The sequence below is a fragment of the Aspergillus stella-maris genome (assembly GCF_047715825.1).
Source record: "Aspergillus stella-maris strain CBS 113639 unplaced genomic scaffold BDV14scaffold_12, whole genome shotgun sequence".
NCBI lineage: Eukaryota > Fungi > Ascomycota > Eurotiomycetes > Eurotiales > Aspergillaceae > Aspergillus > Aspergillus stella-maris.
In genome coordinates, this window is record NW_027396806.1 from 346,139 (window position 1) to 368,570 (window position 22,432).

The window sequence follows — 22,432 nt, forward strand, 5'->3', positions numbered from 1 at the left end:
ATTATTACTGGTACCTGTATTGATGCTACTGCTACTAGTCTACCAGTAACCAACCACTGCTAGTCACAGAGCTAGAGGCCTCCAAGCTCTCCACCTCCCGACTCCGAGGCTTGACCAGTCGCCGACTTATAGTCTGCTAATCTGCTAGTAAAGACTAACACGACGCTCTTGACGACTGTTGGACCTTGCGCGAACTCCTTTTTGCCCCGATCATGTTCTCTTAATTCGCCCTTTCCCCTCCAGTCTGGTCCCGACCGCCCCGCTCCGGCTGCTGAGCACTCTCAGGTACCACAGTAATAGTCCACTATCCACCACCTGCTCCCTCCTCCTCCTCCTCCTCCTTCTGCTTCTGCTTCTGCTCCCTCCCATACTTTTGGACCCTGCCGCCGCTCTCATGTTCTCTCTCTCCCTGTGATCTGAGGACAACTCTTGGCCAGTCCCCCGCTCAGAGAATCGTCGTCGCATAATTCTCCGAAGCCACGCCGGAAATCAAGAAAAAGAAATTCTAAACGGATTGCTCTTAGCGGGCAGTTCTGCAGATCATCATCTTTTATGTACTGCTCCCCTCCCCTCCCCTATCTGATTCTGAGTCCGTAGTTGTGAGTCGAACACTGTGGTGAAGCATGTCCACTAACCCCTCGGCTGCTCCCTCTTAGCTCCTCTGCTTCAGCCTCTTCCTCAGGACAAAATAACCCTTTGTCTTTCCCCTCTTTTTTCGCTGTTGCACCAGTTCACGCCGTCGCTTTTCGCTCTGACCCCGTCGTCGACGACGCCTTCGCCATGGGTATCTTCAAGCGCAAGGACTCCAAGAACTCGGTCCAGGCGCAGGAAAAGGACGATCGTGATTCATTCGTATCCGTCAACAGCGCCCGGACTTCGAATGCATCTCTAAAATCCCCCGGCTACAAAGGAAGCGCCTTGCCTTCATCTATCCCTGAGCTGGCCATCGCAGGCCCACCCGATCCAGCCCTAGACCCTGCAGCCTACCTGCGCAGCATTCACGCCGTTCGCCAGCGGTCGCATGTTATTCTCCGAAAGGCGAAGAGGAATGCGCTCAACCACTTCGATGTTGACATGACCAAGTTCGCCGAAACGGCATCCTACGTTTGTTCCATCATCAAGGTGAGCTTACTTAATGATAGTTACCTTGATCACCTTCTTCAGTTTTGCTTACGGTCTATACTCTTGCCATAGAGAGACTATGCTCCCGACTATAAATCGATCCCCCCTCACGGTCGCTGGCAGCATTTTGAGGTGGGTGGAAGACCCCGCGTCAACCAGCTGCTCCAGTCGTGGCCTAGTACAATCGATGCGTCGGAGCGCACCCGGCGATTGATCGATCTGTTCGTGGTGTCCGTGCTCCTAGATGCCGGTGCCGGAAACAAATGGTCGTACAAGTCCAAGGAGTCCGGCAGGGTCTACTCGCGCAGTGAAGGTCTAGCAGTAGCCACGCTCGAAATGTTCAAGAGCGGTCTTTTCAGCAGCGATCCGACAGAGCCTTGCCAAGTCGATGGAGCAGGGCTCAAGAAGCTCAGCGTCCAACTCCTGGCCAAGGGATTCCAGCACTCCGAAACCAATCCACTGGCCGGTATTGAAGGTCGCGCTGGACTTTTGGTCAGACTCGCAGATGCCCTGAACCACCAAGACTTCTTTGGCGTCGACGCAAGACCAGGAAATATGCTTGGTAAGGCTGCCAAGCGCCCCCGGCTTGGTTGATCTCCAGCTAACTTTACTAGACTACCTTCTTTCACATCCTTCGACATTAGCCTCGTCCGTGCCCATTGTTCCGATTACCACGCTATGGGCAGTCCTTATGGACGGCTTCGCCTCGATCTGGCCCTCGTCTCGAACCAGGGTTGACGGATTGAGCATTGGTGATGCTTGGCCATGCTCCGATCTTCCTCGATCTCCCCCAGCCCAACCCTGGGAAGGCATTATTCCGTTCCACAAGCTCACTCAGTGGCTTTGCTACTCGATCATGGTTCCAATGTCGAAGCTGATGAAGATCCACTTTGCCGGCGCCGAACTCCTTACTGGGCTTCCCGAATACCGAAACGGCGGTCTTTTGATTGATCTTGGACTGCTGACGCTCAAGCCAGCTGATCTCGAGCGGGGTATTGCGGCATACAGAGACAACGCTCAGATCAAGGGCCAGCCCAGTGTTGAGGTTGTTCCTCTCTTCTCCACCGACGATGATGTGGTAGTGGAATGGCGAGCACTCACAGTCGGTTTCCTCGACGACCTGCTAGAGGAAGTCAACGGACAGTTAGGGCTTCTAGGCGAGGACCAATTGACCCTTGCCCAGATGCTTGAAGCCGGCACATGGAAGGTCCGTTTAAACTTCACCCACAAGACATGTTGCTTATTCTAACTCCTTGTCTAGGGCGGTCGCGAAATCGCCGAAGTGTCCCGGCCCAACACAAAAGAGCCGCCTATCATGATTCGCTCCGATGGTACCGTATTTTAATCCATTTGCGCACCTCGTTCAATTCTGCCGAACTTCTGTTTAGATACCAGAAACCGCCAGCGTGATGTTTAAGAAGCTGGGGTTCATTTACGAAGTTTAACGACCATGGTCCATGTGTACTCTTTCTATTCTCACTCTTCTCACCCTTCACACTTTGTTCATCTTCACCCTTTCCTTTACATCTTCTCTTCCTATATTCCCCCGTTTGACTTATTTCTTTTTGTTCAAATCTTGATTCGATTCTGTGCACGATTTGTGTAGACATCTACTTTCTGGCGAGATCCTATTCTGTACACTATTGAGTGTATACTTTTGAGGAGCGACACATGACGGCTACTTTGGTTACTTTCGGACTGAGACGGAGGTGTTCCATTGGAGACAGAGCTATAACCATTGGCACTTATAGCAATTTGAAGAACAAATTCTTGATTTCATCTTTACTGCTTTTGATCTACAAAGTACATATTCTATACCGTAGCATGCACGTGACACCGGAACATAGATCACCCGACAGTGACGATATGACGAGGCTGGTCCAGTGATTCGTCCCCAACTCATGCAAGCCAGAACTACCTACGTACATCTCCTGCATAACTGGCCTGGCGCATTTCAATCTCGCCTTGGGCACGAAAAATCAATGAGAACACCACAAAAATTCGAATGCTCAGGCTAGGGCCACACGAGTTTCCTCTTGACGGACGGCATTTGCGGGGTATCAGTTGACAGTCACGAGTCATATCGAACTATATAGCCATTAAGGCCGATTAGCCATGGACGGCCGGAAAAAGAAGAGAAAGGTCCTGCTCATGGGCAAGAGCGGCTCGGGGAAGTCATCTATGCGCTCAATCATATTCAGCAATTATGTTGCGAAGGATGTACGCCGGCTCGGAGCTACCATTGACGTCGAGCATAGCCATGTTAAGTTCATGGGTAACTTGACGTTGAACCTCTGGGATTGTGGAGGGTAAGTGCGGCTTTTACCCCCAGACGAAGACTGTATAGAATAGATCATTCGCTAACGCTCTGATTGTCGCACAGACAAGACGCCTTCATGGAAACCTACCTCGCCTCGCAACGCGGGAACATCTTCTCCGACGTCGCCGTCCTCATCTACGTCTTTGACATTGAGTCGCGCGAACTCGAGCGAGACCTAGAGACATACAGCGCTATCATCTCCGCGTTAAAGGAATACAGCCCGCACGCATACGTCTTCTGCCTAGTTCATAAGCTCGACCTCATTCAAGCCGAGCACCGACAGCGGATCTACGAGGAGCGATCCGCGCTCATCCGCAGCCGCACAGAACACTTTATCATTGATACATTTGGCAGCAGTATCTGGGACCAGTCGCTATATAAGGCTTGGGCGGGGATAGTCCACAAGCTCATCCCCAATCTCACAGTCATAGAACGCTTTTTGCAGGCCTTTGCAAAGCGCATCGATGCCGAGGAAGTCATCCTCTTCGAACGCTCTACCTTCCTAACAGTGACATCCGTCTCTTCGGAGATCGGCGACCTGAATCCCATCTACGACAGACATGAACGCCTCTCGAACATCATGAAAGCATTCAAGCACTGCGCGGCGAGAAATACTCATACGACGCCTGCATCGGCCGGGTTTGTCGTGATGCACACAAAAACACCGCAATTTAATGTGTTCCTCGGCCGGTTCACGGATAACACTTATATCTTTATCGTTGTTCCTCCGGGCGAAGCAGCTTATAACTGCGCCGTGCTGAACACTATGCTTGCGAGAGAGGGGTTCTCGAAGGCTGCCGGGGCGGTTCACGGTGATGGGTTTCCGTTGCCGGCTGTCAACTCGCCGGATGAAATGAATGGAAACTAAACCAAACACCGTTCGAAGTACTCTGTACGTTCGTTACAGATAACAGTGGCAACAGCAACAGCAAGACTCCGCCATCCTCCCTGTGGAGGAGGATATCTCACCCTCAAGCCCGCCTCTAGGAAGTTTCCCCACATCAACCTACCTATCTACCTCTCCTCAATATCAACAAGTTAAACCCAAGCGACCTCGACCTCACTCATCATTTTGAGATACCCTTACCCAGTTTAGTCTTCAAGCACAGTGTGAAGAAACTCGAAGAGTACATGTATCGTTAGTGCATATAGGACACAATTGAATGAATAAATACGGAATATGAAATATTAAATATAGAATATGAATCTCATTGACACGCATTGCATCTATATGTCAAATTGTTAATGTTCAAGGTTGATCATGCATATGTTACAATATACATGTTAAGTAACATGGCTTCAATATCAGTGCCGTCATCAGTACCAATTAGATCGGAAGCCAATCTCAACCCCCCATGTCCCTCATCATCAGGGCCCCTTCCATCTCCTTCATCTTCCCCCCCCAGATCAAGGTAAATGTATCAGAAAAGATCCGCCGCAGCAGCAAGATCATCCGCATTCAACAACCCAACCCCCTCCGCAACAAGCGTACGCCAAAGACTATCACGAGCCCGAACAGGCCAAGCCGGCGCCCCCCAATACCGCGCCATAATCCCCTTTTCCTTCGCCGCACTAATCTGCCTTCGGATCGTAGCCAGCTGCTCCTCGCTAAGCACACTGTCCGAATCAGCAGAAAGTGTCCACTCCCCCACAGCGTCGGAAAAACTAGCAGACGCAATGGGCGATATGTATTTCGTTATACTGTCGTCATCAGCTAAAGAGGCGAGAGGCCCATCGTAGAAATAGTCTCTGTTCGCGACGGGCGCGACCATGTCTAGCGGTGTATTCCCTGTTCCGATGACTGTTACGGGGCCTTCTGTTAATGTCGTGTTGTCTGTTACGGTTGTGAGGTAGCCTTTTTTGCGCAGTGGTTCGAGGGCTTTTATTACGGCGGAGAAGGTCTCGGGGCCGTCTGTTTTGGAGTCGACCCAGAGGTACAGGGTTTGGTCGGTTGTTGTGTCGAAGACGCCGCTGGATATGTCACGTTAACACTCCGCCTTGCTTTGAAAAGAGCTGGGGGGAAGAAGGGTAAGTTGGGTTGGCAAGGTTGGCATACTTCTTTGTTGGACCTGTCAGGAATCGGCTGGGTGGGTTTTGGCGCTCGAGGACATCCAGGATGGGGTTTACGTAGAGGTTTTCGAAGGTGCGGGATTCTGTTAGGGAGGATTCGTCGTGGCCAACCTGCGTTCATCAGTATATTCGACATATACTTGTTTTGCAGAGGAGTCGGAACGTACATGTAGAGTACCGTTGTATAGCCAGACATCGGCCTCAACGGAGATGCAGCCTTGTGACAGAGCTAGGTTATCTGTTAGCAATTGCTTCTTGAAAATTGAAGTATAATAAGCGTACCAGTATAGAAGGGAACGTCTCGCCAGTAATCACTATCAACATAACCATTAGCCTCCACCCTCCAAACCCGAGTAGGTCAACATACTTATGCGAATGAACGGGGATCTATACCAAGCCAAGAAGCGACCATCAGGAACCGATTAGCCTTCCACCCACCAACCAGAAGCCACTGAGTAGTCACTTCCCAGGGGCAAGTATCGTATCAATTGGCCAGTGAGTCACATACAGGCAAAATCCCCCTCGTGAAATCCGTCGGATAGCGATACTCGTCGCTCCCATGCGTGTTCTTGAGTATACTCTGCAGCTCCGAGTTCTGGTCCTGGACTTGCTGCTGCCCGGGCGCGAGAGCTACTGCGCCTGGTGGGAAGGCGAAGAGCGGCGCGGAGGCCGCGGCTAGGGTTAGGATTGACCAGGGGGCGAGCATCTTGTTTCTGCTGCAACTGGTGCAGTGCAGTGGTCAAAGGTCGGAACTTGAATATTAGGTAGGTAGTTGGAAGAGTCGAGCTGGAGCTTCCCCGGCTTTATGGTGTTGGGGCCAGAGGGCATGCGGGATTGATTGGTCGAGACTGGTCCATGCCCCAGTTGCTTGGCGGGTCTGCTGGTGCCCTGGTGTGTGAGGTATGGTATCAGCGATTTCAGCAGTAAGAGATGGATACCTACTGGTATAATTATTAGTTACATGTTTAGAGTTGGTGGAGAGGCCATAGAACTGAGGTCATTCCTTGCGTTAAGATCGATGAGCATAACCAGCTGCCGACTCTTTCTACTCTATATATATCCTACCGATGGCGTGACTACCTAGGTCCGTGGATGTTTTCAAAAGTATATAATTCATTAGACACAGGCTAGGTATCTCAGAACGAAAAATAAAGAAGAAAGAAAAATACTACTGCTAAGCTCAATAAACTTGGAATCTAATCTACTAAACCTCCCTCACTGACGGCGGCCCCGAGTTAGGCTGGCTGTCCGTCTGCGTGTTCCCCCTTCGCAGACTCAAGTTCCCAATACGCTGAACCAGGTTACTTCCCACCGCGTCAACCGCACCCTTGGGCGCAAGGAGAGTTGGACCCTGTGCGGCTGCCTCCTGTACCTTGAACAGCTTGATCGACGTGCCGTTCCAGACACCGACTGTACCTGGCGTCGCGCCGGCCGCGGAACCAACAACCATCTCAGACGAGAAGATGAAGCCCCAGAGCAAAGACTCGTACCAGCCCATTGAGAGAGCGGACCATTCGAAGAAATGGACGCGGGCCGGGGCGGGCTCGGAGATGATGCTTTGAATCGTGGGGTCTTCAGTGAAGGAGGGCAGGCTGTCGATTAGGGCGCGGGTATCGCCGTTGGAGGAGGATTGGAAAGCGTCTTCGGGGATGTTGGGGATTATGGCGGAGATGATTGTGAGGATTGTGTGCAGGGGGAGCTCAGGTAGCCAGGATTCGAGCTAAGATGGTCAGTTTATCTACCTATGAGATGTGTGAATCAACTTACCCAGGCCGTCGTGGGCGTGAAGCCATTCGAGGATGGCGGGAAAATAGTCGACATGCTGATCTGGCTCGTCATGCTGTTCTGCCTTGAGAACGACGGCTGTCCAGCTGGCATTTTGCCCCGAGCCTTCTCGGACATTCCCCGTAGCTGTAAAGGCACACTCTCATCAACGACAGAGGACATTGACTGTCTGCGAGACGTTTGTACGGATGCCGAGTCTTGTGCCGGAGTATGTTGTCCTTCACCCTCATCGTCCGAGTCATCACCTCCGATGGCGAATGGATTGTTCTCTTCTGGTATGCGGCCCAATGCAGGTGACCGAGCACCAGAGGAGAGAGTTGGGTCGTCTTCAGAAGCTGAAAGGACCGGACTTGAAACAGAGTCGCGGTGCTCCGACTTTCTTCGCTGGTTCTGTCGTTCTATCTCCTGCTGGCCGCTCTCAAGGGTAAACTCCCGCACTGCTTCGAATCGTTTCCTATACTTGAGGATCGCATATACCAGGAAGGGGTTTTCTTTTCGTCGTTAGTCACCACGTTCAAGGACGTTGCGATGATTGACTTACTGGTGAACTTGTGCTCGAGGATTGCATTAATGGACTCAAGTATTGATGCAAGTAAAGCGTGGTTCGAGTCGTTCGCCAGGAGAAAGCTAGGCGCTGACATGGACGTAAAAAGTTGCAGAACCTTCGAACATGACTCCGCGACTAGGTTCTCGACGTAAGGCGCGATGTTGTTGACCACGGCGAGTAGAGCCGGGTACACTGCGGTCAAGTTGCCCTTGCTCTTTGTAATCAAGGTGTGAATGGACTATAAAATGTCAATGAGGCCCGCATCTTGCCGTAGGTAGACAACTTACTATAAGGAGGAAATCGACATAAGAGCCTCTGAAGCCAGGGATCCGGATGCTCTGTGGTAGCGTCTCCTGACCTTCAAACTTCTTGTTCAGGCTCTTCCCAAAAGTAGGCTCAGTGCTCATCGTTTGCAGAATGAATATACACATCCGAACGACGCCTTGCTTTGCTGGATCGGACTTGTAAGAAATGCTGTAGAATATGCAGAGAATGATAAAGTCGTGGGACCGGTTCGAGTCAATGATAAAAGATCTAAACCGCTTGTTGCATTGCAGTGCTTCCCAGAACAGCATCAGCATTTCCGGCGCCCACTTGACGGACTTCTGGCTACCAGGAAGATAAGCGGTTGTTGCTTGCATCTGTGGAATATGTTAATGACACCCAGCTTTAGAAGCGACATGACTTACTGGCTGGTTCAGGATCCTGGTCATGCCGTCAACTAGGAATTGAAAGTCCTGCGGCCTATGCAAGCGACCAAAATAGTGGCGATAATAGTTCTTGGGGGGATTTCCGCGGCCGTCCTCCGGAACGGGATACAGAAGAAGCACGAGAAGAAATTGGAGAGAGTAAATCACCAGTATTTGTCTCGGGTCCTTCCATACAACATGGTCATACGGTACTCGCCACGAGGCAGGGTTGTACTTGATTGCCGTGTTCAGAAGCGAGCACAGCAAAGTCAATACTGCCTGTTTCTCCGAGCAAGTCGTGATGTACGAAATTGCCCTGACGCCTTGGACCGGAAGCAGACTGGATGACATGTACATAGCCTTTCCAGTGATGGTGAGCAGCAACCGCAGAATCTCACAGCGGTTGTTCTCGAATTCCCGCGTCGAGCCCATCGAAGTATTGCAACCAACGCCACTTTGCCAGATTGAGTATGAAACCTTGGACTTTGCTGAAGGCAGCTTCGGGATAGTAAAGTCCGTGTAGAAGAGCAGATCCATGAGCGTGTCAATCAACTCCTCCGCCAAAGGCTTCACATCTTCATAGTCATTGGCGCGGGGAGGAGCCTGGTCCTGCCCTTCCTCCGGCTGTGCTTCATCGAAGAGCACATCTGCGGCCAGCTGAGCCTCCCTAGTCTTCTTCCTCCTACGAGTCCAAAAGAATTTCTCCTCCCAGTCCTCTAGATGTTCCGCTTCGTATACGTAGGGGAGGAGGCGGGTGAGGATGCGAATACAGTTCAGCGCATCTCGGTCGGGGGCAAGGTCCGGGTCAGGGAAGGACGGATGGTTTTTCAGTGCCGTAAGTCGAGAGGTTATAGATAGTAATAAAGTTTCGAAGTTTCCTAGGGCGTTATCGCGTGTCCGTCGTATATCCGCGGGCGTGAACAAGCTGAAGACATCTTCCGTCGATTCGGGGAGCTCCCAGAACTACAAGAAGAATGTTAGCAAACTGGAGCACGATAGGCACCGATTTGAGCAGGAGATACTTACTCTGGTCCAGTATGGATCGTCTGCAGGGATTTCCTTTTCCTCCGATAAGCGAAAGATCCCCTGCTTGAAGACTAACTTCGACTCCGAGGCTCCCATCTTGGTCCGCCAGAGACGTAACGATCAGAGGGCTGCTGTGCTCATGCGGAAAATAGTCTGGAGTGTGGTTTAGAGAATTTGAAAGCTCTTCAAACGAGGTGACACAGGATGTCAGCCTAGAAAGACTGGTGCTGGAGGCAGATAAGCGTAACTAGAGGTAATGTTGGCTTTCTTGGAGGGCCGATGCGGGAACGTGAGCTCTAAGCTGGAGGCACGGAGGCTTGTACCTTGTCCGTGCTAAGTACTATCCGGGGGGCCTCCCCACTAAAAAAGAGCACGGTCACGTCATGATAAACATGCTAAATCTTGTATGACACTGAATCTGCTTGATTTAACTGGTGAATAAATTTGATTTTCCAAATTTGTATTTTCTATCAAGAAAAGGACAGCCGCCGAAACAAGCAATGCTGTGCGCCGCGCATGAATTGATCCAAAGCCAAACCGAACACCTTCCGCAAAAAATACGTTGATAAACCATAGGCTACATGAGTTTGCGCGTGAAAATACATTCACTCTTGCCAAATCAAAAACTGCCACTGCTAATAGAGGGGCGTCTGCTCCTCTCATACAGCCATTTGTTGTTCACTCCCAGGCTTCCCCGCTTCCCTCCGGCCGGTGATGGTGTGGCTGGCAAAGCAATGGATTCCTTAAAAGGTGAGGTCCGATTCAATGGTGAAGATGAACCAAAGCTCGGCCTGCGTACAGGCTCTCTACCACCGTTTGCAGCCTTCTTGTGTAATAGCGGGCTCGGAGACGGGGAATAGGGCGTGCTAGAGGAGAACCGGAAACTGGAGGCACTCGCACTGTTCGACAGCGGCGACCCATTGTGGCTGGCTGGGCTGGCTGCCCTTGAGCTTGATACTCGATACTTTGGAGGCGTCACATAGGCTGTCGCTGGGGTTGGCGAGGAAGTCGCCGAGGGATCCAGCCCGAGCAGGGCTCGCTGAGTCGGGGTAAGGGGGATGTCGGAGATGTCATCCTTCGGTCGGAAGAGAGGGTACAATGCAACAAGCATGTTGATTATAAAGACCAATTGCAGGGCAAGCAGCGACAGATCCGGGTATGTGGGAATATCGGTTGTCCTTTGAATCCAACGAGAGCTATATCCTGTTAGCCCAACAATCACCCGTCCGTCGAGTGGCTCCACCCACTAGGATTTGAAGGTATTCCCGAGACCCCAGGTTGCGAATAGCGCAAGACCGTTGTATATGAGGCTCCTCAAATTATGATCCCCAAAAGTTCCCGCCTGTTGTCGGCGCACAATTTCATCCAGCTGCGGGTGCCGCCATTTGCCGGGGGTCTGCGATTTCTCGGGTGTAGCCGCGGGTGTAGCCGTCGACTTAGGAGTCGAAGGAAGGAAAAGAGACGCCATGGTGTGTACAAAAGCCAACTAATGGAGTTGAGCACTGTCCTCATTGAGGTCGTAGACGGGATTTGGAGACTTACCTGGAAAAAGAAGACAAAGATTGAAAGAACTGAACTTACCTGCTTGAGAACAATAGAGTGTCTTATTCTCTCATTTATAGAAGAGTCCGACGTCAATTACAATTCATTGCTCGGAGTGTCGAATGTCGTCTGGTGGGCTGTTAGGGGTTGTTTTGGTGAAATCGCAGGGAAGCTCACAGGCAACGGGGAGACAGGCGCCATTGCCGCGGCGGTCTTTACCCGATCGGGGGCGCAGTACTGGACAGTAGACGCGCCAACCCCACATGACGGTTTCTCCGACTATCTCACGTCATCTGACTCTTCAACTACTGACCTTACACTTACTGCCTAATCTAGGAGTTGAGAACGATTGTTGACGCTACTTGACACGGTAGTCGCAGTCGTCAAGCTATACAAGATGTCGTCCGGGGCCTCAATACCCGAGAAGCTGGATGGCTTGCTCCAAGATGTGCTAGCCGACTGGAACCTCTATACCAGCTTGATCGCCGGCGCTATAGTCTCCCTCGCTGTCTACTCGTTCGTTACCTCGAAGGACCCCGAAATCCACCCCTTTCTACTTGCCCGTCAGTCAACCGCTTTCCCTGTACGGCAGCCTGGCGAGTCCGCCGCTCACAGGAGCTTGGAGACCCCGCATGGATTCCCCCTCAGATCCGGCCTGAATGTGAAGGACGCCGGGGCACCAAAGTGGACAAGTGGACGCAATGGCGACCTTCGTGATGTCTGGAAGGCCGCAGTGCGCGGAAAGGTCGATGAGAATGGAAATAGCACTGGCAAGAAGGGCAAGATCTTTACGGTACTTGGAAAGCAAGCGATGGAACACTCGTTGGATCAGATTACTGCCGAAATCAATGTCATCGGAAGACGGTTGCAATCTGCTAATGCAAAGATCGTTGCTGTTTGCCTGACGGACTCCGTGGAGCTCCTGGCCTCCGTCTTTGGTGAGTTTTTTGGAAGTGTAATTGAGTGATCGCATCGCTAACAACATCCCTAGCTGGAGCTTTCTACGGATTCAAGGTCGTCCTCGTCCCTCACAACCTTGCTGCTGAGCAATTGTCCGAACTTCTACAGAAGTGTCAAGCAGACAGTCTAATTGCCGAAGCGGGTTCTGTTGATCTTCCCCAGGTAGCTGGCAACAACAAGCAGCTGAACCATGTAATCTGGGTCGCGAAGCTTGGAAGCAGGCATATGGACTGGAACGACGTCCCCAAGGAACTCGAAGACCACCTGGATGTTGGTGTTTGGCATGAAATTGTTGATGAGAAGAAAGAACTGGCTGGTCTGGAAGTTCCTGAATGGGACCCTAACACCCCGTCTCCCTCTCTGTCCACTCTTTGGTCTGGTGAATTCGTGGAATATGGACCTCAGGTAGGCTCCCCGATTTCCCCGCTCTGTCACTGTACTGATGTAGTTTCACATAGAACCTGGTGGCAGGAATTTCTGGCGTACTTTACTCTCTCCCTCGAACCCAGCGACTTAATAGTGAGGACTTGGTTCTCTCGATTGATTCTCTCTCCCGTCTCTACCCTCTGTGCCAAGTCTTCAGCGCCCTCTTCTCCAACGCCTCTGTAGCCCTGAACTCTGTGGCAGGTGAAGGCGTCGACTTCGCTCTCGCCACGGTTGGAGTGTCCCCTACCGTCATCATCGCCTCTTCCCGCACAGTATCCGAGTACCACGCCAAGTTCATGAAGCCTCACTCCGGCTTCCTCTCTTCAGTCGCTCGTTGGTTCCAGGTGCGCTCTCTCGACGTCGGAAACATGCCATCCAAGGGCTTCTTCAGCCAGCTGGCTACCGTCGGACCAACCGCCGAGCTCTCCCTCGACAGACTCCGCCTGCTCTGCATCGCTCACCGCATTGACGAAACTTCCGACGTTCGTCTTGACCACGAGCAACTGACGGATCTCAGAGTCCTGACTGGTGCTCGCGTCGTTTACGCCTTGACTGGGCCGGGAGTTGCGGGTGCCATTGCTCAGACAAATGTCTACGACTACCGCCGGTTTGACGGACCATGCCACTTCGGCGCGCCTTTGAGCACGGTTGAGGTTCACCTCACTGGTGTTTCTGACGAGTCGGAGCAGGGACAGGTAAGCTTGCCATTGTTGTTGATGTCTTGGGCCATCGCTAACTGCTCTTCTAGCTCTCGGTTACTGGCCCCTCGGTTGTCGGCGGAAAGACGACGCTGCCCGTGCAGGCTCGTATTCGTGATGATAATACTTTTGATCTGTGCTAAATTGTGATATCTTCTTGAGTCCGGATTTCGGGATTACAATCTTTATCTAAATTAGCCTTGCTATTTATGCAGTAATCAAAATCTAGCGTATATCCTCAACGTTAAGCGCCAATAGGATGAACATGATATCTTTCAAGATAAAGTACATTGTATGGTAATAGTAGTAGATGCTAAGACACTGCTGAATAGTTAATATACAGTAACAAAACGAGCTTAAAATTCCTCAAACAAAGCTCTGATGCAACAACTGAGCCTGCGCAAGCCCAACCGACGGCTTCTCCTGCACACCCTGCGGCGCAGAGTTCTTAATGTTCACAATGACAGTACCCAGCTCATTCATACGCGCCTTCAATTGTGTGCCAAGCTGCTGACTGGCAATATCCTCTAGTTGCATCGCAAGCTTGATACCGTTGTATGCGGGTACAAGCGTCTGCAGAAGCTGGTCACGTGCGACCCAGTCCTTGTCTTGGACGCTGTAGTTCTGGGTCTTAAGGCTGGCGATGAGGCGGCGAGCGTAGGATTCGACTTCGGCAATGTTGTTGTAGCCTTCTTGGCTTAAGCTGCGGGCGGCGCTGAGTTCGAGCAGTGTTGCGATGACGAGGGTGCTGCGGCGCGGGTCGGTTTCTAGCTCGTGGACGGCGTGCTCGGGGCTCTCGAGGAGCAGCGAGAAGGACTTGGCGAAACCGTGGGCCTTTCCAACACCAGGACCCTGGAAGTCGGCGCGCTGACCGGCCAAGTGGAGTTCGAAGAAGAGGCGCTCGACGAGCGAGACGTCCTTAAGGAAGAGGTGGGTGGATTCAACCTGCTGCGCGGCCATCAGGAGCGCACCGAAGCCGTCTGAGCCGCCGACTTTCCGGACTAGCCATTCCCAGTCTTGATTTCGGAGGGACCGGCCTGAGTTGTAGATTCCCGTGAGGAAGAGGACTAGGTTCGACCAGTTTCCTGTCTCATGCATAAGGGCGAGGGCGCGGAGCGCTTGCTTTCTCGAGGGCAGCGAAGTGAAGCTGATGGGGCGGAGACGGTAGGGCTCTTCATTTTTGCCAATAGGGACGATGATTGGGTGGCCGGACAGTAGTTTATTGTTGTGACGGGAAGAGTAGATGAGGTTTCGCTGGTTGACGTGTAAAGAGTGTGGGATGAAGAGTTCGTCGCGGAATCGGAGGAGAGTTTCGTCGAGTTCGGGGGAGCCTGTTGGGGCTAACGAGGGGACCGCTGTGATTGCATGAGCATAAGATCGAGGGACAAGAATACCAATCATGAAGATTGGCAGAAAATTGCTTACTTCTTGCTGACCAGCTTCGTCTTTGAATGAAGTTAATGGACTGCTGAATGCCGGTGGTCTGGCGGCAGAGAAGCCTGCCCATGGCGTTGTGCGCCATCTTGATGCGTTACAGAGAAGCACTGGCCTGGGAGGAGATAAAACAGCGTCTGCCCGATCCAACAATTGAGACTTCGTCTGTGCAGTAAATCAAAGCAACAATAAAGATAGTCAATGGTGTCGCAGTTCGGAGGTGTTTGCGGCAGAAAAGTTCCTGGCGGTGATGGGCCAACCAGAGGCGGCAGAATTCTGATTCCGCCCTGAGATAATTGTCCAGGTCCTTCGCCGACAACGAGCACATCTTTCGACATCAGCCGTCCTCCGCAGCCATGGCAAACGTCTCACAATTGACCCGGCAGCTGGGCTGCATGAGGTCTCTGATGAAGCCCCAACCGTTCAACCAGCCCCAGTTCCGGACAATCACGACGAGGTATACGCCGAAGCCCGAGCCTGTGCCTCTGCCGGCAGACCTCCCAAAGCAGTTCCTGTCCCAATTGCCAATCAGAATGAGACCACACGGTATACACCATCAACTCGCAAAGTCTACTCCTCCGTTTCTCTAACGCTTTGTGGACAGAGCCTAAGAAGATAAAGATCTACCCGCCTCCGCCTTCATCTCGCGCCGTGTGCAAGGAACCTCTGGTGACAGTCAAAGACCAGGAACTGGCTATCCTCGATCCGACCGGAGAACGCAAGAAAATGTTTGACTACCGACGAGAGCGCCAGAGCGCGAAGCCCGGCGACATTCTACGAGTGACGTTCAAGAACGGCGATCCATTTTCTGGCGTTATTCTGAGTATCAAGCTGCGTGGTGTTGACACTTCAGTCTTGCTGCGCAACGAACTTACAAGAGTCGGCGTTGAGATGTCTGTCAAGGTTTTCAGTCCGAACGTGGAGAGTTGTGAAATAGTCCAGAGAACACAGAAGAGGAAGAGAAGAGCGCGGTTGTATTTCATGAGGTGCGTATTTTTGATCCATCCCCCGGCCTGGGTGCTTTCCGCGCGCCTTTCTTCCCGAGGACATTTGACTGACAAACCGTTTCAGACAACCCAAGCACGATATGCGCAGCGTAGAGAACACGGTCGCCAACTACTTGCGCCAGAAGTACGCTTTGACGGGACAGAAATACGTGGGCGGAAGAAAGGGCAAGCGGTGATGCGGACGCATAGATTTTCTAATTTGTTGATTTGCCTTTGTATTACTACTACCACATGTACCTTGAAGCTTTGAATATGAACGCACCTTATTTTCATACAGCCGCCAATCGCATCGACCAGAAGCTTGGCCTCGAGTCCTCGTGATGATCATCCTGAGGACCACTACAAGGATCAAATGCAATCGCAATTGTCCAATGACATTAGTCTCTGTAAGAGGCTTACGAAGTCGTCCAGGCCATACATACGTATGCTTGGTGGTGCACAGGGGGAAGCACATGCAGGGCATTGTTGACTTCGGAACGAGGCTCTTCCCCGCTCAACACCAAACAAGCATTCTCTCTCTGTCAACATCCCCATAGCAAGGTGTTCGAATCGCCATTACATACCGGAATCCTCATTGCTAGCGCTAATCCGCGTGTTCTTGATGGCATCCATGCTCAATTCGGAGCGGGGTCCCCAGACCAGGCCATCTTCTGGGCGCCAATCCACTATGACCGCGCCATGCCTTGGTCAGTTGCAGTCGCGAGAGAGATTGATCAGATGTCTGGAACGCTGATTGGATCGATTCCAAATGGCTCTCCTGCTAGACGCAATGGTTTCTTAGCGTTGGATCCCAGCCAGATATTCTTCGCCGTGGTCCCATTAGGACAAGAACGCAGGGCTGTTCTTCGACCAAACAGCCCGAGGACAAAGCATTGGCAAGACGTCGCCCTCTTTGACGGAAATATGTTCGCCTAAAGACAATGGGATTTATAGCTACCGACCTCCATCCCTTACAAGACTTGCGTGACGTTTCCGGCAACCGGGGTTGAGCCTCCGCGTTTCGAAGCTCGAGTGCATGCTGCCAGGTCTCTCCTGCGCGCACGCTCGCAGAAATGACTCTTTTCTTTCGGCAGACATGGACTCTTACCGTTAAGAACCTGCTCGTTGTCCTTGTTCGTCCTTTTTTCACGACAGTTCTTCGAGCTCTTATTCTGCCAGTAGTCTTCGTGGCTTTCATGTTTGAACCCACCCTGTCGATCATGGCCTGAATGCACGCCTGACCAATATATTACAGATCATATGCACGCAACTTGTTCATTGAGCCAGCGACATACGGTGTCGGAATCCCGACTCGTGTCCGCTCGTTTGCCGATGCACTGGGCTCCGTTGGCATGGGGAGGGATAGGATGGTGTTCGTCGACAACGGGTTTGTTAACGGGTCGATCGAGCGGGTTATCAACGACGTTGCGCAGCCGGTGCGGGCAAGCCAGTATGAAGTTTTTATTGTTTCCGCCGAAGATGAGATGCGAGAACTGTGCCGAACGACGCTTCGTGGTATGTCCAACTGCATTGCGGCCGCCGTGTTCTATTCATCACCTACGGAAGGTCCGGATGGAGCCTGGAACTATACAATCCGAACGGATGCAGTTCTGGGCGAGGGGATTGACGTGAAGAGCTCCAGCAATGACCAGGAGATATACCTCCTTCCTTTTCAACGGTCAATTGATCGGGCAATCGCTCGGACTAATACGTCGTTTGATCCAAACGATCTCCCCGAAGAGGTCTTGTCACCCGAACTACATCGTGCTTCGACTATACACTAACATTGGTTAGACTCTGGAGTATCCCTTTACATCAATGAGTGAAGAAGAGCGCGAAGACGACATACGCACCCGTTACATGGGAGCAATTATCGATGTTATCGCCATCGCCATCTTCATCGGCATAGTCGGTGTGACATACCAACTCACTGGGCTGATTGCAATGGAAAGGGAATTGGGAATGACTCAACTTATTGATTGCATGATGCCAAACTCGTCTCATTGGAAGTCTCAAGCGGCACGATTTTGCGCGGCTCACCTTGCCCTAGATATTGTGTATGGCCCAGGATGGATTATCATGGGGGGCATCCTGAAAGCAGGCGTTTACAGCAGGACCTCAGCAGCGATCACGCTGGTATACCACATCTTGACTGGCTTCGCTCTATCGTCTTTCGCCATATTCGGCGCCTCGTTCTTCAAAAGAGCGCAACTGAGTGGGATTGCAGTCGTGCTTGCCTGCCTTCTCTTAGCTGTGATAGCCCAGATGGTACCGATGAGGAGCAACGGCGCGGTCGTCGTTCTTAGTCTCTTGTTCCCGTCCATGAACTATGTCTACTTTTCCATTTTTGTGGCCCGATGGGAAAGGGAGAATCTCGCCGCCAGCCTTATAAAAGCCGCGCCAAGTAGCCCGTGGACCATTTCGGGCATTGTGTTGTGGGTGCTACTAATTGTCCAGATCATCGTCTACCCCATCTTGGCTGCCGTGGTGGAGCGCATTTTGTACGGCACTGCATCGAAGAATCGACAATCTTCTCGATACTATCCTTCTGTTGCATTGAGTATCCAAAACTTCAGCAAGACATACAGACCGGGTTTCTTCTACCGGACAGTTGGAAAGTGGTTTGGCAGCAACCGGCAGACTGTACAGGCTGTGGACAATTTCTCATTGCAAGTCAGTAAAGGGCAGATTATGGTATTGCTTGGTGCCAACGGGTCCGGAAAATCTACCACCTTGGACGCTATCGCTGGCCTGTCCAAGTTGTCATCCGGAGATATCAAAATCAATTACGGGGCAAGAGGGCCAAAGCTTGGTCTCTGTCCGCAGAAAAATGTTCTATGGGACAATTTAACCGTCAAGGAGCATGTCAAAATCTTTAGCAGATTGAAATCGACCGGGAAAGCCGATACGGATGGGCAGCTAATGCAGCTCTTGACGGACTGTGATCTCAAAAGCAAGATCAAAGCACGCACCAAGACACTATCTGGCGGACAAAAGAGGAAGGTTCAGCTCGCGATGATGTTTACTGGTGGCTCCTCCGTTTGCTGTGTGGATGAGGTCTCCTCTGGTCTTGATCCAATATCTCGAAGAAAAATCTGGGATATCTTGCTGGCAGAAAGAGGCTCCAGGACCATCATACTAACGACGCACTTCTTGGACGAAGCGGATCTTCTGGCTGACCAGATCGCCATCTTGTCAAAAGGCGTTTTGAAAGCTAATGGGTCGAGCGTCATGTTGAAGAATGACCTCGGCTCTGGTTACCATATCCACGTTTTCAATAACCCAGGGTCCGAAAAGCCTGTTCACACGCGATGTCAAGACGTGTCTCAAGGCGTTCAATCTGACGAGAGAATGTACACGGTTCAAAGCTCTGCTGAAGCGGCCCGCTTTGTGTCAGACTTGGAGCGAGAAGGTATCATGGAATACCGTGTCAGTGGACCTACAATTGAAGATGTTTTTCTCAAGGTTGCCAGCGGAGTAGACGAGGAGATCATGGAGAAGAGCTCTCATCAAGCAGAAAAGGATGCTCCTGCAGACTCCGACGACAGTGCTGACCGTGGTCAGTCGCTACAGCTTATGACTGGTCGCCGTATTGGCAAGATGCTTCAGGCATGGCATCTGTTCCGGAAAAGGATCACCATCCTCCGTCGCAATCCGCTTCCTTACCTTATCGCCTTTCTAATTCCAGTGATTGCAGCAGGGCTCGTGACATTGTTCCTTGAAGGGGTACCAAAACCAGGATGTTCGGAAGAAGGCTCATATGATACGCCCGAGTCCACTATTGCGGATCAATGGGATGATTTACTGCTCGTGATCGGACCCTCAAACAGAGTACGGTCAGAGCTGCTTGAAAGCTTTGTTATCTCCATGAGTGATAGGCTTGACGTCGACCCTAGTGGACCGGACAGCGCGAACCAGTCGTTCAGCGTCGAATCTCATTTTCATGAAGTCGTCAGTTACCCAGAATTCACCGACTATATCGCAGAGAACTACGCGAATGTGACTCCTGGCGGTGTCTATCTCGGAGATGACCTCTGGCAACCCACCATTGCTTGGAAGGGGGATAACGCCAACTTTCCTCTTGCTGCGATCACGCAGAATGTGCTTAATCGTCTGCTAACGGGTATGGATATCAATATCGGTTTCGAGTTCTTCGACGTCCCGTCAATGCCTAACATTTTCGATCTCCTACAACTCATTGTATACTTTGGACTTGCTATGTCGGTCTATCCGGCTTTCTTTGCATTATATCCAACCGCTGAGCGGATCCGAAGTGTCCGTGCATTGCATTTCAGCAACGGCGTTCACGGTCTGTCCTTGTGGCTGGCCTACTTATCATTTGATTTTTGCATCATTGTTGCCTCCAGCGTTCTTACCATAGCCATCTTCGTGGCCATGTCGGATATCTGGTATCATATTGAATACCTCTTTGTTGTTATCTTTCTCTACGGCTTGTGCAGTACTATATGCGCTTACCTTGTTTCGCTTTTCACCAAGTCGCAGCTTGCAGCTTTTGCATTCGCAGCCGGCGGGCAGTGTGTCGCATTGCTCATTTATTTCATCGCATACATGTGTGTTCTGACTTATGCCCCGACGGACAAGATCGACTCGTACCTTGACATTACACACTACACTATCACCCTTGTATCCCCATCAGGAAGTTTACTTCGAGCATTGTTTACGTCCCTGAACATATTCTCGATTCTCTGTCGGGGCGAGGTAGGCCGGGAGATGGCCTCTTACCCCGGCGAAATTGGGCTGTACGGCGGACCTATTTTATATCTGGCCGTTCAATCAGTCTTGTTGTTCGCCTTACTGGTATGGCTTGAGAGTGGCTCATCGATGACTTCCTGGTTGGGCTTGAAGTCCAGAGCGAAGGATCTGGAGGAGAAAGTGCCACTTGATCAAGACATTGCAGAGGAAGCCGGTCGAGTGTCTAACTCAAAAGATAATCTTCGTATTTTACACGTCAGCAAGACGTTCAAGAAATTCACTGCCGTTGAGGATATCACTTTTGGCGTTGGGGCAGGCCAAATCTTCGCCCTCCTTGGACCAAACGGTGCCGGCAAGACAACACTTATATCCCTTGTTCGAGGTGACATCCAGCCAACACGCAACGGCAGTCAAATTCTCGTTAACGACATCTCAGTATTGAAACAGCGCGCAGCCGCGCAATCTCACCTTGGTGTCTGTCCACAATTTGATGCAATGGACCAAATGACGGTTATAGAGCACCTAGTCTTCTATGCTCGCATCCGCGGTGTACCGGACATCGAGCATAATGTCCGCGAGGTCATTCGCGCAGTTGGTCTCGCACCGTTCAAGCGCCGGATGGCAACGAAGCTCTCCGGTGGAAATAAGCGCAAACTCTCCCTGGGCATCGCACTAATGGGCAATCCCTCAGTCTTACTCCTGGATGAGCCCTCCTCTGGCATGGACGCCGCGTCAAAACGCGTGATGTGGAGAACTCTTGCGGCCGTCGCACCTGGTCGCTCAATAATCCTCACGACGCATTCAATGGAAGAAGCAGATGCGCTCGCCCACCGCGCTGGGATTATGGCTAGGCGCATGCTTGCCCTGGGGACAACAGACGCACTTCGTTCCAAGTACGGTAATATGTACCATGTGCATATTGTTCATGCACAAGCACCGCATACTTCCGACGAAGACATGGAAAGGATCCGTGGCTGGGTAGCAAGTACCTTTCAAGGCGCTGTTATTGAGCAGAAGACGTACCATGGCCAATTGCGCTTCAGCGTCCCGGTGGATACGTCGCAGATAAATGTCGTGGACAGCAGAAGTGCAACGTCTGGTGAAGCCGATGCTAGCGACGAGATCCAGCCCGTTTCGCTATATTTGGGAGGTTCACCTCTCTTGAAGCCAAAGACGCCCACAGCAACAGGCAGTAACAACTCCGGGACGAGAAGCAGTGTTAGCAAGCTCTTCTCCAAGCTCGAAGAGAATAAGGCTGCTCTGGGGGTGGAGCATTATTCTGTCAGCCAGACAACGCTCGACCAGGTCTTCCTGACCATCGTTGGAAGGCATCGTATTAGGGAGGAGAACTCTACCTGAGCTTGGGCTCATCAGGCATCTTGCATTGCGACTCGCAACGCTGCACAAGCTTTTTGTTTGGGAGGTCTCGGCGCGCAATTAGTTCTATATACTTATAGGTATATGGCTTAGCAATCAATCAAAGGGCGTTAGATTAGATGTGGCAGGGCGCATGTAGTTGCGGTAAGGCGCTCGACGCCCTATGATCAGCTCGGAAGCCTTAGATACTACATCGATATATTCGGGGCTACCACCGAGCCTCGCAAGATAATTCTCTCGGCATAAGCCACAAGGTAACTCCTCAATTCAACCAACGTGAATTGTCTTGGCCATTGCAGCCTCACTATACGCAGTGGCAAAAATCGAGATACGATCAAGACTAGCAAGCCAAACGCGATAGACTGTAGCCCAGGGATCCTTGGTTTCTGGTCATGCGGTGAGAGGTGCGTTGCTTCCGAGTCCACGTTTTCGTGACACTCTCGGCCCTGGCTGCAGGAAGCAACGGTGAGTGGCCGAAGTATGCAGAGACTAAGAGAACAAAGGGACTGTGCCAGTGTGACTGGATCTTGCCAAACAGGAAGGGATGAAGCCAATCATCAACCGCGCGGCCTCAACTGTTCTTCCTTCTCCAACTCTCCTCCACACACCCGAATGAATCTCCCTCTGACTCATGGAGATCGGCTCGTCTATTATCAATCACAATTTTCTTGGATCTCTTACTGAAAGAAATTGCACGCGCTCAGCAGCTTGGCGTCTGGCGTCCAGTCACGATGTTC

The 22,432-nt window shown here is 51.6% G+C and overlaps 10 protein-coding genes across 10 annotated transcripts; 5 read left to right on the forward strand and 5 right to left on the reverse strand.

Annotated features, from left to right (window-relative positions):
• Positions 1 to 177: 177 nt before the first annotated feature.
• On the reverse strand, positions 178 to 623 carry BDV14DRAFT_21367 (uncharacterized protein). Its single transcript, XM_073776291.1, has one exon. It carries the CDS (start codon positions 463 to 465, stop codon positions 211 to 213), a length of 255 nt encoding a protein of 84 aa, XP_073630697.1. The 5' UTR covers positions 466 to 623; the 3' UTR covers positions 178 to 210.
• On the forward strand, positions 178 to 2,888 carry BDV14DRAFT_169085 (URC4/urg3 family protein). Its single transcript, XM_073767988.1, has 5 exons — positions 178 to 554; positions 657 to 1,122; positions 1,195 to 1,684; positions 1,737 to 2,329; positions 2,384 to 2,888. Exons 2-5 carry the CDS (start codon positions 781 to 783, stop codon positions 2,465 to 2,467), a joined length of 1,509 nt encoding a protein of 502 aa, XP_073630698.1. The 5' UTR covers positions 178 to 554; positions 657 to 780; the 3' UTR covers positions 2,468 to 2,888.
• A 142-nt stretch (positions 2,889 to 3,030) lies between these two features.
• Positions 3,031 to 4,620, forward strand: BDV14DRAFT_169094 (Rag GTPase GTR1). The gene is made up of 2 exons (XM_073767989.1): positions 3,031 to 3,431; positions 3,506 to 4,620. The coding sequence occupies exons 1-2, from the start codon at positions 3,238 to 3,240 to the stop codon at positions 4,308 to 4,310; spliced, it is 999 nt and encodes a 332-aa protein (XP_073630699.1). The 5' UTR covers positions 3,031 to 3,237; the 3' UTR covers positions 4,311 to 4,620.
• On the reverse strand, positions 4,617 to 6,526 carry BDV14DRAFT_169099 (uncharacterized protein). The gene is made up of 6 exons (XM_073767990.1): positions 6,021 to 6,526; positions 5,880 to 5,899; positions 5,795 to 5,826; positions 5,680 to 5,741; positions 5,499 to 5,623; positions 4,617 to 5,413 (listed from the first exon to the last, which is right to left on the reverse strand). Exons 1-6 carry the CDS (start codon positions 6,216 to 6,218, stop codon positions 4,864 to 4,866), a joined length of 987 nt encoding a protein of 328 aa, XP_073630700.1. The 5' UTR covers positions 6,219 to 6,526; the 3' UTR covers positions 4,617 to 4,863.
• A 112-nt stretch (positions 6,527 to 6,638) lies between these two features.
• BDV14DRAFT_169103 (Hid1 family protein) lies at positions 6,639 to 9,839 on the reverse strand. Its single transcript, XM_073767991.1, has 6 exons — positions 9,560 to 9,839; positions 8,534 to 9,496; positions 8,132 to 8,485; positions 7,839 to 8,082; positions 7,280 to 7,788; positions 6,639 to 7,232 (listed from the first exon to the last, which is right to left on the reverse strand). Exons 1-6 carry the CDS (start codon positions 9,653 to 9,655, stop codon positions 6,717 to 6,719), a joined length of 2,682 nt encoding a protein of 893 aa, XP_073630701.1. The 5' UTR covers positions 9,656 to 9,839; the 3' UTR covers positions 6,639 to 6,716.
• A 138-nt stretch (positions 9,840 to 9,977) lies between these two features.
• On the reverse strand, positions 9,978 to 11,245 carry BDV14DRAFT_169105 (nuclear pore complex component-domain-containing protein). The gene is made up of 3 exons (XM_073767992.1): positions 11,102 to 11,245; positions 10,807 to 11,045; positions 9,978 to 10,755 (listed from the first exon to the last, which is right to left on the reverse strand). The coding sequence occupies exons 2-3, from the start codon at positions 11,025 to 11,027 to the stop codon at positions 10,179 to 10,181; spliced, it is 798 nt and encodes a 265-aa protein (XP_073630702.1). The 5' UTR covers positions 11,028 to 11,045; positions 11,102 to 11,245; the 3' UTR covers positions 9,978 to 10,178.
• A 253-nt stretch (positions 11,246 to 11,498) lies between these two features.
• Positions 11,499 to 13,440, forward strand: BDV14DRAFT_207232 (uncharacterized protein; the record flags this gene model as incomplete). The annotated part of the gene is made up of 4 exons (XM_073775098.1): positions 11,499 to 12,039; positions 12,093 to 12,466; positions 12,520 to 13,182; positions 13,236 to 13,440. 4 exons carry the CDS (start codon positions 11,499 to 11,501, stop codon positions 13,326 to 13,328), a joined length of 1,671 nt encoding a protein of 556 aa, XP_073630703.1. The 3' UTR covers positions 13,329 to 13,440.
• Positions 13,411 to 14,707, reverse strand: BDV14DRAFT_197751 (uncharacterized protein; the record flags this gene model as incomplete). The annotated part of the gene is made up of 3 exons (XM_073772761.1): positions 13,411 to 13,506; positions 13,558 to 14,540; positions 14,611 to 14,707. 3 exons carry the CDS (start codon positions 14,705 to 14,707, stop codon positions 13,411 to 13,413), a joined length of 1,176 nt encoding a protein of 391 aa, XP_073630704.1.
• Positions 14,708 to 14,931: 224 nt separating this feature from the next.
• BDV14DRAFT_169109 (mitochondrial 54S ribosomal protein bL19m) lies at positions 14,932 to 15,900 on the forward strand. The gene is made up of 3 exons (XM_073767993.1): positions 14,932 to 15,165; positions 15,224 to 15,605; positions 15,691 to 15,900. The coding sequence occupies exons 1-3, from the start codon at positions 14,976 to 14,978 to the stop codon at positions 15,800 to 15,802; spliced, it is 684 nt and encodes a 227-aa protein (XP_073630705.1). The 5' UTR covers positions 14,932 to 14,975; the 3' UTR covers positions 15,803 to 15,900.
• A 778-nt stretch (positions 15,901 to 16,678) lies between these two features.
• BDV14DRAFT_197753 (putative ABC transporter) lies at positions 16,679 to 21,677 on the forward strand (the record flags this gene model as incomplete). The annotated part of the gene is made up of 3 exons (XM_073772762.1): positions 16,679 to 16,803; positions 16,861 to 17,347; positions 17,400 to 21,677. The coding sequence occupies 3 exons, from the start codon at positions 16,679 to 16,681 to the stop codon at positions 21,675 to 21,677; spliced, it is 4,890 nt and encodes a 1,629-aa protein (XP_073630706.1).
• Positions 21,678 to 22,432: the final 755 nt, after the last annotated feature.

Excerpts from the sequence above, each read along its gene's own strand:
- BDV14DRAFT_21367 (XM_073776291.1), bottom strand. The coding sequence starts at position 465 with ATGCGACGACGATTCTCTGAGCGGGGGACTGGCCAAGAGTTGTCCTCA.
- BDV14DRAFT_169085 (XM_073767988.1), top strand. The coding sequence starts at position 781 with ATGGGTATCTTCAAGCGCAAGGACTCCAAGAACTCGGTCCAGGCGCAG. Across the intron at positions 1,685-1,736 it reads AAGACCAGGAAATATGCTTG|ACTACCTTCTTTCACATCCT; the intron begins GTAAGGCTGCCA and ends TAACTTTACTAG. Across the intron at positions 2,330-2,383 it reads TTGAAGCCGGCACATGGAAG|GGCGGTCGCGAAATCGCCGA; the intron begins GTCCGTTTAAAC and ends CTCCTTGTCTAG.
- BDV14DRAFT_169094 (XM_073767989.1), top strand. The coding sequence starts at position 3,238 with ATGGACGGCCGGAAAAAGAAGAGAAAGGTCCTGCTCATGGGCAAGAGC. Across the intron at positions 3,432-3,505 it reads AACCTCTGGGATTGTGGAGG|ACAAGACGCCTTCATGGAAA; the intron begins GTAAGTGCGGCT and ends ATTGTCGCACAG.
- BDV14DRAFT_169099 (XM_073767990.1), bottom strand. The coding sequence starts at position 6,218 with ATGCTCGCCCCCTGGTCAATCCTAACCCTAGCCGCGGCCTCCGCGCCG. Across the intron at positions 5,742-5,794 it reads AGACGTTCCCTTCTATACTG|CTCTGTCACAAGGCTGCATC; the intron begins GTACGCTTATTA and ends CAGATAACCTAG. Across the intron at positions 5,414-5,498 it reads CTGACAGGTCCAACAAAGAA|CGGCGTCTTCGACACAACAA; the intron begins GTATGCCAACCT and ends TGACATATCCAG.
- BDV14DRAFT_169103 (XM_073767991.1), bottom strand. The coding sequence starts at position 9,655 with ATGGGAGCCTCGGAGTCGAAGTTAGTCTTCAAGCAGGGGATCTTTCGC. Across the intron at positions 9,497-9,559 it reads ACGATCCATACTGGACCAGA|TTCTGGGAGCTCCCCGAATC; the intron begins GTAAGTATCTCC and ends TTCTTCTTGTAG. Across the intron at positions 7,233-7,279 it reads TCACGCCCACGACGGCCTGG|CTCGAATCCTGGCTACCTGA; the intron begins GTAAGTTGATTC and ends TGACCATCTTAG.
- BDV14DRAFT_169105 (XM_073767992.1), bottom strand. The coding sequence starts at position 11,027 with ATGGCGTCTCTTTTCCTTCCTTCGACTCCTAAGTCGACGGCTACACCC. Across the intron at positions 10,756-10,806 it reads GGGAATACCTTCAAATCCTA|CTCTCGTTGGATTCAAAGGA; the intron begins GTGGGTGGAGCC and ends AACAGGATATAG.
- BDV14DRAFT_169109 (XM_073767993.1), top strand. The coding sequence starts at position 14,976 with ATGGCAAACGTCTCACAATTGACCCGGCAGCTGGGCTGCATGAGGTCT. Across the intron at positions 15,166-15,223 it reads AATCAGAATGAGACCACACG|AGCCTAAGAAGATAAAGATC; the intron begins GTATACACCATC and ends CTTTGTGGACAG. Across the intron at positions 15,606-15,690 it reads GCGCGGTTGTATTTCATGAG|ACAACCCAAGCACGATATGC; the intron begins GTGCGTATTTTT and ends AAACCGTTTCAG.